The sequence below is a fragment of the Xiphophorus hellerii genome, chromosome 9 (genome assembly GCF_003331165.1).
Source record: "Xiphophorus hellerii strain 12219 chromosome 9, Xiphophorus_hellerii-4.1, whole genome shotgun sequence".
NCBI classification, from domain to species: domain Eukaryota; kingdom Metazoa; phylum Chordata; class Actinopteri; order Cyprinodontiformes; family Poeciliidae; genus Xiphophorus; species Xiphophorus hellerii.
The window spans coordinates 23,831,832-23,844,251 of record NC_045680.1 but is presented as its reverse complement, the minus strand read 5'-3'; the positions used below and the strand labels follow the sequence as shown (position 1 = coordinate 23,844,251).

The 12,420-nt window shown below is 40.6% G+C and overlaps 1 protein-coding gene across 2 annotated transcripts; it reads left to right on the top strand.

Moving 5' to 3' along the window:
* The first annotated feature begins 1,181 nt into the window (after nt 1-1,181).
* traf3ip2l (TRAF3 interacting protein 2-like) lies at nt 1,182-12,374 on the top strand. 2 transcript variants are annotated; one of them, XM_032572009.1, is made up of 10 exons: nt 1,184-1,368; nt 3,683-3,791; nt 6,546-7,186; nt 7,269-7,311; nt 8,225-8,289; nt 8,366-8,463; nt 9,648-9,716; nt 9,884-10,000; nt 10,080-10,154; nt 10,250-12,374. In XM_032572009.1, the coding sequence occupies exons 2-10, from the start codon at nt 3,727-3,729 to the stop codon at nt 10,394-10,396; spliced, it is 1,320 nt and encodes a 439-aa protein (XP_032427900.1). In that variant the 5' UTR covers nt 1,184-1,368; nt 3,683-3,726; the 3' UTR covers nt 10,397-12,374. The 2 variants fall into 2 exon arrangements, with proteins under 2 accessions (XP_032427901.1, XP_032427900.1); XM_032572010.1 differs by lacking the exon at nt 3,683-3,791 and having other exon boundaries at nt 1,182-1,368.
* Nucleotides 12,375-12,420: the final 46 nt, after the last annotated feature.

The following is a 12,420-nucleotide window of genomic DNA, read 5'->3' as shown; positions in this document are numbered from 1 at the left end:
AGGGATTAGCATAATAGCTAAATTTAGCTATTGTGGATGTATTCAGTTTTGTTCAAAAAGCAAGCACAAAAAAGTGATCTATGTTAACATTCAGCTGTATTGTGCCTTCAAAAATTATGAATTATTCTGCCTGGCTTACTCTTGAGAGCCTAAACGAAGAAATTAGCCAGCTTAAAAAATATCTCCCTTTAGCTGGAGAGCGTGTTTTTTTCTCTGATCAAGCGACAGATTGGACTTTTGAAGTATGAATAAGGTTTGTGTCAAAACAGGAACTTGAGATGCTTATTCATGCTCACATTTCCTCTCGTTCCAGACTATTGTAATGGACTTTCCACATGTAAAAAGCTAGATTACCAGTTCATTTTAGAGTTCACTTTTGAAAACCCGCCTTAACCCTTCAGGGCTCTGCAATGATGAAGACTTTGGTAGCACCTTATTTGAAGGGGTTTATGACACTGTCATAAACATGACATAACAGTCATGAACATCAAGGAGTATTCATGAATGTTTACAACTGTTGTCATGAAGTGTTATTCTGTAAATAGTGACACTATTAATGCAAAGTTGCCATCAAAGTTTCATTAAAAGTGTAAAATTTGTATTATTTGGTCAATAATGACCCTTCTGATGCAAAGTTCTATTAAAATTTATATTGAAAGTCCATTAAAAGTGTCAACTTTGCATTAATAGTGTCATTATTTATCGAATGACACTTCATGACAACAAACATTCATGAAGACTCTTTCATGTTCATAACAGGTGTTATTATGTCATGTCAGTCTTATGAACACCCTTTCAAATAAAGTGTTACCAAGACCTTTCTTACTTTACTAAATAGTTCAACCCACTCACTCCCACTCACTGGACAGTTTCTGTGCAGCAGCTTTCTTTGCACTGTCCTATGCTGTGTCTTTTAGAAACACTCAGTGATTTCTATCTGTGTAAATTGCTTTATATTTTTGCCTGCTGGGTAATTTCCCTTCCCAGAACCTCCTACTTTAAAAAAAAAAGAAGCTTGATACGCCCCTGCCTGGATGATAAATTGTTAACATATTTAATCTATAATGAGATAATTTTTAAAAGATAAATTTAGTTTAGTTTAGAAGAGGAAACCGAGCAGTTGTTGTCCTCGCCCATGCTGCGTGGAGGAGGAGGAAGAGGAGGAGGAAGGTGGGGTTTCAGTGTCGGGGCGGTAAAGCTGCACTAAATAACACCTCGCCTCGAGTTGAAGCTTCACTCTAGCATCCACCTGGCATGACGGGACGACGGCACTGAAAACTGTACACTTTCTGTTCCGGAGTGGCGACTCACCGTTGCTAGTTTTGGCTGAGCTACTCAAATGAGACTTTTTCACCTGAAGCGCCGACGGTAAGTTAACCTGGAGTTGCGTCATGTTGTTATTCCGTCTGTTATTTTGGATAATTGAGCTGACGGTTTTTTTAATAAATGACGGTTTTTTAATAAATGACGGTTTTTTAAATAAATGCCGTTAACTGTCACGAGGACACCGGCGTTCTCATGGACCCCTTGGATAACATACAAGCGTTTTGGAGGTGACAGGGTTTTTTGTGGGGTTTTTTTTTTTTTTGTATAATTCTCCTACAGAGTGTCTGGAGGTGTACGGATGCGTGAAGGTTGAGCAGTGAGTCCGAGTTGACGGAGCGGTATCTGGGTCAGCCTCAGTGGAAAGAGCGAGCCGCTTTATCTGTGCGACCACATGGAGGTTATCAGCGAGTGTTATTTTCATTTACGGGAATCCTGGGGGGGGTGTTGGAAGACAAACCCACCTAAAACTGGCTTATACGGCTGTTATGATAATAACCTATATGCAGATTTGAAGAGAGAGCTCTCCGCTTTATTTCCCCGTCAACAGAAAGGATTGTTAACATCACGGAGCATTTAAACAGGTGGTAGGAATCGTGAGGTGGTGCTTTAAAACTAGTGTTTTCCGAAGGTGGGGTCGGGAACCCATAACAGGCCACTAGACACCCATGTTGGGGTCTTGAAATTACCTCCAAACATTTGTTTCATGATTACTTCTACCAGAAGCTCTTACCAAACTTTTGTTTTCCACTTGTCTTAAAATAGAGCATCAGTTGTTCTGACTCTTGTTGTCGTCCTGGACTTCATAATTATCATAATTGCAGTGTTGCTTTGCAGCTTGGAAGCCGCAAAGTTGGGAAACCAGTGTTTTAAGAAACACCTCAAAATGCAAACGCAGTGCTACAGAACTGTATTAGTTATATGGTGATGTGAAAAAAAAGTATTTGCCCTTTCAGATCGAATTTTAGTAGCAGGCAGATAAGATAAGCTGGGTAAATTTCCAAACCAACATAACCCTATGTGGAAAAGTGATTGTCACTCAAACCTGATAACTAGTTGTACCTCGACAGCAACAACCTCCATCGAAAGTTAATGATAACTGGAAATGAATCTTTTTCATCTCTGGAGGAATTTTGGCCTGCTTTTCTTAGCCGAATTGTTTTGATTTCGCTACACTAAAGAAACATTACAACCTATTTAAGGTAACATCAGAGCCACTTTGGAGCCTTTGTTTTTTTGTTTTTTTTTACCGTTCAGCAGGTGACATGCTGGTGTATTTTGATCATTTTCCTGCTGTTTAACCCAACTGTGACCATGATGCTGCCACCACCATGTTTGACTGTTAGTATGATATCATTTTTCTAAAATGATGTTTTAGAAAAACTCGTTACGCGGCTGGTTGTAACGAGTGGCAAACCTTCCAAAACTTTCAATTTTTGTCTTTTTTGTGAAGATTTGGAAATCTCTCATGGATGCCAGTTTTTTTGCCCGGTCTTTTTCTTATTGTTACATCGTGAACTCTGACCTTGAATGAGCCTGCAGTGCTTTAGATGTTGTTTCTGGGTTCCTTGTGGCCTTGTTGAGTCGTTGAAGGACTCTTGAAATAATTTTGGTTCGCCAAAACCTTCGTTATGGTTTTGTAACGCTTGCGAGACTGACAGACGCTGATAAATTAGTTTCTCGCCTGTTCTGGGACACGTCTCTTGATTCTGCAGATCTGGCCGTAACCAGGTCGAGATGCGGTGACTGAACCCGAACAGAGCATTGTGGGTAATCTCAGCCAATTCATCAGTCAATCAAATCAAATGTTATTTTTTATAGCACATTTCAGCAACAAGGTGCTTTAGATCATAAAAACACAAATATGCAAAGTCAGAACACACAGTCAACAATTGAAACATTACATGTTGTCAAGTGCCATCGTTACACGTCATTACAAGAGTGTGATTACATTCTAACATAAGGGGAATTTGCCTTTTAGTGAGCAAAATCATCATTTGAAGAGTTTGTTTAGACAATCTGAAACATCCAAGTGGTGACGAAACACAAAAATGAGAAATCTGTCAGCGGGCGAATATCTGTTTCACCTGTTAAAGTGTTTGATTTCTCCCCCTGTGTAAATGACAGACATCATTTCCTGATCCCCATGTGTTAACTCCACTCACTTAGAGAAAAGTCCCCTGTGTGGAAGAAACGCTGTCATGTCCCGGTGCGCACACATGCAAATCAAACACTCTCTCACACTGGTGTGGGCTGATAAAACAGAAAAAAAAAAAAGCAAGACGCCGCAGCTCTGTCTATACTGACCTTTGCATCAGATATCTGTTTTTTTTGTGTTTGTTTGTTTTATCCTTAACAGAAGTTCAAACGCATCTTAAAAGAGGCTCACACACACACACATGGATGTCAGGTGGAATAAGCTCAACGATGCTGCCCACCTCGGTCTGCTCTCTGCCCGTCCCGAATAGGTGAGCCCAACGAACACGACGACGGGAACCTGCGAGCTTTTTTTGTTTTTTAGGAAGTTGTTTTCAGCGAGCTTCAGTAGATGCATCTTTGTGATAAGAAACAGAACAGTGATGGCAAACTAATAATTTTGTTCTTGGTTATACGTGTTTCTCTCTGTCCTACTGTTTGCTTGTTCTCTTGATTTTTTTAAAAAAAAAAACCTGTTTGAAATGAAATCCATTAATAACAAACAGAAAGATGAACTGAATGAAAAATGCTGTTGCAACAAAAAATAACTGTAGAACAAAATGGTTATAATGTGAGCAACTTAAACAGGAATCAAAAATATTTATCACCTTATTCATTTATTTCTCCACGTCTTTGGTCCTGACTTTTGTTTAATCACTAACCATTAAAAAGGACAATATTCCATATTTCTTCATCGCAGTAATGCATCTGAGTTCTGTTTTCCCCAATATGAATTAATAGATTGCATCATAATGTTTTTTTTAAGTTGCTGATTAATGCCAGTGCACAATTCAAACAAGTAATTTATATGAAAAAAAGATATTTAAAACAGAAAACTATACATGTGTCGCTACTTGTAAAGATGTGAATGTATGTTTTTTCTAAAATAGTTTGAGAATGTCTTCGTATGGTTAATATGATGCTGCATTCAAACCCTAAATAAAAAGGACTGGCCTCGTAAATAAAGGACTAACCTTATCGCTTTTTGACTTAAACAGTCTAATCATCAAATGTTTTTCGGGACGTTTGGAAACCCATTGCGATTTAAAACAGACGTTTCTGTTCAGCATCATGGCTCAGTTTCACTCGGTGATCTAGGACAAGTATTCTCACTCTTTCTGTGACAATTTCCAGCTCAGTAAAATACTAAAGTTTCCAGATAGCCACCAAACTGAGACGCTTTGAAGACAGTAATGCGACAGAACTTGGACTTCCTGGAGGTGCTGCTTTTTAATAACGACAAACCAGAAGGCAAAAAGTATATATCACTATTGTCTGTGTTACTGTGTAGTATGGTTGAAGGATGCAAATTAATGATGCATCCAGATTTGTGTATCAAGTTGAGTTGTCCATGTTCCAAACTCAAAAGGTAGACAGGAAGTCTCCAAAAGCTGAAGTGGTAAAGTCTGGTGTTTTTCAGTAACGCTGACGTCAAAAACCAACACAGCAGCCATGGGATTAAAACATAGGCTGTTATATAAACCATTTATTTACACTTCTGGTGATATGATTCATCATATTAAACACTTACATATATAATGCATATCAGTTACTTAACATATTCTGTTAGTGTTTGAAATGGTTATTAGCCAGAAACGCTATCAGGATTTAGCATATCCCACTAGTTTCCTGGCAGACCGTTGTTAAGCTGGATCTGATGCTATTCCCAGTGTGACATTTCCCTCGGTTTGATAATATCTTGTAAAAAATAGTTGGGCTGTGTGATATTGGCAAAATTTGTGATTGTGATAAAGCTGGTCAATATAACCATGACAATGTTAGCATAAAAACAGCTTAAAAGTTAAAACTATTATATATTATGTTAGCCAAGAATTTTCACACTGCAAACAGTCTCTCTCTGCGATATGAGTATCGCACACACTCATATTGCTATGATGATATATTGGCGACATGTTGTTCAACCCAAAAATAGTATCATGGTCTTTTACACTAACATATAAAACAAAACATATAAAATAAGTTTAATTCGCCGTTCTTACAGCTGCAAAAATTATTTAATATAGATTTTTAAAGTAATAATAATTATGCCCAACATTTATTGATAGCTGTTATGTTTTGCAGCTAACATTTACTGCATTTGTTTAAGCTACAGTGTAACTCTGCACAGGACGTCTGTGGGCTTTTGTTTATGGTGATCAGAGTGAACAGTGGAGGAACGATAAAAGCAGCTGCATTTTGAGTCGGGCTGTTTTCTGGGATAACCAGTTCGCAGCTGAGCACGCCTGCCATGCCCTGCAGCTGTTTCCATAGCCTACATTCATTAATACAGGTTACTGTGCTGTTCCTTTAGTTTTCGAAACCATGACAGTTTGTGCTCTGTGTAATGGGAAATTACACAGAGCACAAACAAATTTTGACAAATTTTTCAATAAGCAATCAAAAAGTGTAGGAGCTATCAGCCAGCTGACCAGCAGCGCGCAGCAGCAATAGAGGAGATATTTTTCAGCCGGTGAAAACACTGATCTGTCTGACTCTTTCTCTGGCACCTCAGTAAGAGAGACTTTTAGCTTTTTAGAACAAAGGTCAGTGATTTTTAACTTTGTGTCTGTTTTTACTTATTTGCTCTACATAGAAGTTAATTAGCTTGTATATAAATTTAAAAACAACAACATTTGTCTCACAGTTTGAGAACTGCAGTTCTATGCTCTGTAAAAATTACGTTTCCAGTCTTGTTTTCAGTTTTACACTGTAGCTTTAAATGTAAACATCAGCAAAATCTGTCATTTTGGCCGATCAGTGCAGTTAATTTTAGCCTGATTAACTGCTGGCAGTAACATGGTATTTTTCTATGAATTAAAAAAACATTTTAAAATGATTTTTGCAATACATTTCTGTATTTTCTACATCTCATAACTGTTAAAATGATTTGAAATTTATATTGAATTATTTTTATTCAATGTGTTCTCTACAGTAAGATAATGTTTTGTTGTTCACAGCCTAACAGTTTTATTTACTGTTCATTTTTTAAAGTACTTTTGTTTTACAGTGTCTGTTTCTGCTTCCAGTTATGTCAGCCAGCTGAGCACCTGCCACAACACGCCTGAAGAGGACGATGAGACCATGAACACAGAGGAGAGAAAAGCCAGCACCGTCCACAGAGCGGACCCCGCGTCCGACCTCGACGCCCACCGCCGGCCCTCGGACCGCACGCCGTTCCCCGACGACTCCGTGTTCAGCCGGCGGGGGTGGAACCGAGAGCAGGGCCTGTCGTTCCCCTCCTCCAGCTTCTGCTTCTCACGGCTGCCCCACAGCCTCTCTGCCGGGTACAACCAGCCCACCCCGTTCCCCAGCCAGGTCAACATGCTCCACCCGAGCCTGGCCAGCAGCTGCACGGGCTACCCCAGCAGCCTGCCGTCCTGCCTGGGCCACAAGGATTACTCCAGCTGCTCCCAGGACAGCTGCCTGTCCAGAGACAAGTCCGCCTCCCTCCCCAGCCACCACAGCGGCCACATGAGCCTGGAGCAGCCGCTGTCGCTGCACTCCAACCCGCCTTCGGCCGAGCTCTACCACCACACCCTGTCTCCGTACTCGTGCCCGCCACAGGGCCCCCCCTGCTGTGCTCAGTGTCCGGCGGACGCCTTCAGCAGGCGGCCCGTGGCCAACAACCGCGCCTGGCCTCAGTACAACCCAGCTTACAGCTCGTACTGTAAGTCTGGTCCTCCACTCTCTGACAACCGCGCTCAGTGTGCAGCTGGCAGGTTTCCTTGATTCTGTTTTTTGTCTGTTAGACCCAGAAGACTGCAGGACCCCTGGAGCTGGATTCACACACATGTGAGTTTAGTGCTGGCATTTGATTAAAAAAAATGTATCTGATTAATCTCTCTCATGCTGTGATTAATCATGATTAATCACTATGCCTAACTTTGAAAGCTTGAAATATAAATATGCACGCAGTTGTGGTTTTTGCAGCAATGTTGCCCCAGGCAACCTCCTCCTTCTTCTGCACTCCAACCAGTTAAAATGGAAGCAATTATATGTTGTTTTTTTTTCTGGTTAGTTTTTCTTGTATTAGAAAGCAGATAGTCTCTCTGTTATCAACGACAATCAAGGGGAACTTACTTTATCACACATGCATAAAAAGAGTAGGAAACAACTGACAGATCAAATATTTTATTTTACAGTTCTTGGGTGTCCCACCCCTTTCTGATGTCGCCCTGGGCAACTGCCCCCATACCAAGGAAATACCAAGAACTTCTTTGTATTTCTTTTTTGAAACATGCTGCATGCACGTTTAAAAAATGGTTCAGAAAATGTTTTATCGTCTCAAACCAAACATGTGTGAAATTTCTCCGTTTTCCAGGGTTTTATATTTAGGGAGTTTTAAAGGAAGTTTAAACGTTAATCTGTAGACGTCCGTCTCCACGTGGAACTCGTGCGATGGCATAATTCGCGTATGTGAAATTTCGAGCTCAAACATGTAGCCGCAACACAAGAAAGTTGAAAAATGTTCGACTTTTGTTGCTGCAGCGGAAATACCTTTCACCTCCCGCTGTCGTTCAAACCCAAAAGCTTTCTGCTGTCTTTTAGACCAAAGCAGATCATTTGACCAATCTGCGTTATGCAATATCGGCGTGATGAAATGTTCAGACGCCGTAACGCCGACAGCCCTGCTCGAGTTTTAAACCAGCCTCACTGTGTGTTTATTACAAGGTTTGGCCCTGAAGTTCTTTGTGTTTCCTTGCAGCGGCCACAACGTCCCGGTCAAAGAGAGACACCCTGCGTACAGCACGCCGCTCTCTCTGGAGCAGAGTAAGTCTCGGCGGCCGCAGCAGCAGCAGACGGCGCCGCTGCAGAGCCGCCTCTAACTGTCCGTCTCTGAACGCAGGGCGGGTCTTCGTCACGTACGAAGCCGACAACGACAAACACGTCAACGAGATCATCAAGTTTGTTGCTCTGCTGCGACACAACGGCTTCGACACTCACGTATGTGGCAATCGTCGTTTGTTTTTTTTGTGGCTGTGCTTTCGACTATTTGACATTCCTAATGAAAAACAAAGCAGCACAATACTCAGTAGAAATCCCTTACAGATAAGTCCAAACATCCCAACTCAAAATGTTCTATGTATCTTTAAATAAAAGCGCATATTATCGCTCTGTTGGATGTGAATATGTGTGAACTGGTTCTTAATGAGTTAACGTCAGATGTCTGAGTGCAAGTGAATGCATCGCAGAATGATCAGAGCTTCAGAGTGAGTCTATAGCGGAGAGCTTTAAGCAACAGTGATGGTGATGCCTGATTCCACACACTGTGGACCAACTTTACCAGAGCGCCAACATGTGTGGTGGGACGGGACGTCCTGACGACACACAGCTGACCACACCTTGTTAATGTTGCCATGCCAACATGCTCCCTTCATTTCTACCTTTTCATAACTTATGCTTCACTCAGACTGAGGCTCTGCGTTGCTAAATTTACTCTTCGTCATTTCTCTAACCAAACAAGGGACGTGTTCTTTATGTTTCTTTTATTATCATGAATTAGTAGGAAAAATAGTTATGAAAATGAAGTTGAAATAATAATTAGAGTGGCTGATGGTTGATATAAACGATACAAAAATGAGGAAAATCTTAAAATAATAATTCCCTCCTTGATTTGAAGCTTAAAACACAACCAGTTATTTAAATTGTGTTCCACCATTGTTTATTTTTTGTTGGTGCTGAAACTGTCTTAACATGAAATATAAAGAGTAGGAAGATCAATCCTATGCTTGGCGTCTCAGCTGGTCCCAGCCGGAGACTTTGGGTCTAGTTTAAAAACCAGAAGTTAGTTTTCTTAATCTTTAAATGAATGTTTGTCATCAGCTCCAAAACCACAGTGATTGTTGATTAGGAGTTCATCTTCTGGAAATACCAATTTTTATCTTTCTTCTAATTAAATATGAAATTAATTCCAGAAAATCAGACTTTTATCAACACTTACCCAGACTTAAAAAAAAAAAAAGACCAAGTGAAATTTCAGTTTTTCTAGATTTAAGTTTGCAGTGCAACCCTGCTTATAGTAACACGTTTCAACAATAAATGTTCATTTCTGACTGTGTGGACCTCCATGTTGGGGGTTTCTTTAATTAGTTAAGAGCTTAACATACACATGTCTGTCTTTGTTCTAGATTGACATTTTTGAGCATCAGTACAGAAGCATAAGCAAGATCGACTTCATGGAGCGGTACCTCAGCGAGGTAAGAGCAGATCTTTAAAAAGGAATGGAAACATTAAAAACCCATCAGAGGTAATCTTTTCATCTCTTTGATGGACTGTTGTGTCATCCGGAGCAAGAGTAGACTTGCCTTTGGAAGCCGTCCTCCGGTGGATTTTGATGAGTGACGATGTTTATCTGCTCTCTCAGAAAGAGTACCTGATCATCATCATCATCAGTCCCAAGTACTACGAGACGGTGACCACGTCTCCGTTCGACCTGGAGAACGACGAGAGGACCTTCAACACCGTTTACATCCACAAACAGGTCAGAGTCGCCTCCGCTCTCAGCTCGTCTTTAAAACGCAGCCCAGACTCACCGGTGTGTGTGTGTGTGTGTCACTCAGCTTCAGAATGAGTTCATCCAGAACGGAAGCAAGAATTTCAGGTTCATTCCCATTTTGTTTCCCGGGGCTAAAAAGGTAAGTCGTCGTAACGCCACACGGATCCATGGCGTTGAGAGGAGAAAAATAAAAAAAACAAAATCTCTTGGCGTCTCGATTTGTGTTTTTTGCAGTGTCACGTTCCCAACTGGCTCCAGAACACTCACGTCTACGGCTGGCCGCGCGATCGAGACGACATCCTAAGACGCCTGATGAGGGTGGAGAAGTACAACCCGCCCCCCATCGGGGAACTGCCCACCATCGTTTCCATCCCCATCTAGAGCGCTGACCCGAGGACAGCGTCCTCCGTCCCCCGAGACAAGTGGGGACATGTTCCTGCGCCTGTCCTCCTTTAATCTGTGATTGTAAAGACTCTCAGGTGCTTTTGTAGATTCTTAACTTTTTTTCTTTTTTATTCACAAAGAGAAACGTGTCGGTGTCGACATGAAACGTGGATCGGAGAGTTTTATTTGGTACATCTTGTTCAGTTTGCTTTTGTTTTTTAAAAACAGTTTAAAAATCTCATTCATACATTTTTTACAAGCTAATCACATATGTACTACTTGGTTAAACAAAAAAAAAAGTAAAAACTATACAGAGACATCTGGTACAGAAACAGACAAAATCGCTGCAGTTTTTCCAGTAAGTGTAAAGTGTAGGGTTTTTTTTTTTTGAGACGACAGAAAAGGGTTAGGGTTAGGGTATGGATTTTTCTCTCTGTAAGCACTTCTATTTCCCGCACTGCCTGTCAGCTGGCTGAAAGCTTCCCTCTTGCTTCCAAGGAGGAGAAATTTCTTGTTGCAAAAACAAAAAAAGAAGCGCAAATAGTCCAACTAAAGGAACATCAGAACCTACAGAGCTTTGCAACGTAAGGAATCTGTTTTCTTTTTAAAAATTTTTTTTTTTTTCCAGTTCTCAATATGTTTGATTAAAAACAAAAGTTTCACTATAAAGATGTTTTTTGCAGCAGAAGGGATCATTTTTGTTTCGTATCAAAGCAGTTAAATCGTGTTTAGATCCATTGTCTTTGTGGTATTTTCACTCAAAGTGACTCTAGGATCTCATATCGGTCTGATCAGCAGCTGGTACGTCACTTCGAACACCTGCTGTTTTCATAAATCGCTTCTTTTTTAAAAACTCTTTAAACCATTGCTTTACACCTTACTGTCTACATTGGGTTTTTTTTGTTTGTTTGTTTTGATTTTAACCTTAAATGAAATTAAGATGCTGAAAAGCTAACCTCGCTGTACATTAGTCTCTCCGGGAGCCAAAGTGTCGGCTCGCCTCGTTGCCATCGATCAGACAAGCAGAGGCCTGGATTTTTATTACATTTTTTCTTCACCTGGAGGAGTGTCGGGTTTTGTTTTGTTTTTTCTCCTTCAAGTGGCGAGCTGTGGGAACATCGCCTTCGTTGTAAACGGCAGAAGGAATGCAGCAGAAATCCAGTCTCGCCGCTCCTCCTCCTCGGGGCCGGCGGCGCTCCTCTCTCATCGGCTCGCGTAGAAAAACGCCTCGACAGGAAGTCATGAGGAGATAAGCAGCTGACGCAGCTGTGCGGTACGACTTCTCAAGAATCGGCAGAAATGCACTCAAAACGGGGTCATCAAAACCCGTGTGCGGTTTGAGACGAATCTGCATGTAACGCTGTGTGACACATTTGAAGCAAAAAAAAAAAAATCAAATAAAAACGTCTGCGTCGGCAGAATAGGTGTTGTTCATCCCAGCGCAGGTTTACGGCCAACAAATAAAAACTCCTGCACCTGAAATGCACCACAGCAGGTGTTGACATGCAGATTAATGGGCTTTTTATCTTCACTGAAAATGTTCATGTAATTTAAAAAGAAAATTTGAATACAGTCTCATATATATTTTGAAAGGCACATGAAATATTAATTTTAAGGACAAAATAATGACATCTGTAACAAAAGTTGGTTACAAAGTCATTTTATTATGTAAATATCTCTCAAGATTTAACAGAAACAAATATCAGGCAATAGTTTAATTTTAATGCTTGTAAAAACAATGAAGTGCTATTTGTTCAAATACTACAAAATACATTTAATAAGCAGGAAGCATTTTATTTCCTTCGAGGAAAAAAAAAAGAAAAAAGTACTATAAAATAAGTTACAGTACAGTGAATTTGTCCAAACAGACTTTTGTTCCCGTCTTCCAGCCTTTTGTAAGCACAAACCGAAGTAGGGTCAGACAGAAACAAGGTCTGAAAATCGTCGTCTCCCCCGTGAAAAAAAAAAAAAAAAAGGAATTATACAACCGTGTCGTCAAGAACTGTGTGGTGTTTGTAAAA

Coding starts and splice junctions, on each gene's coding strand:
- traf3ip2l (XM_032572009.1), top strand. CDS start 3,727: ATGTCAGGTGGAATAAGCTCAACGATGCTGCCCACCTCGGTCTGCTCT. Junction 3,792..6,545: donor TCTCTGCCCGTCCCGAATAG/GTGAGCCCAACG, acceptor TTCTGCTTCCAG/TTATGTCAGCCAGCTGAGCA. Junction 8,464..9,647: donor ACAACGGCTTCGACACTCAC/GTATGTGGCAAT, acceptor TCTTTGTTCTAG/ATTGACATTTTTGAGCATCA.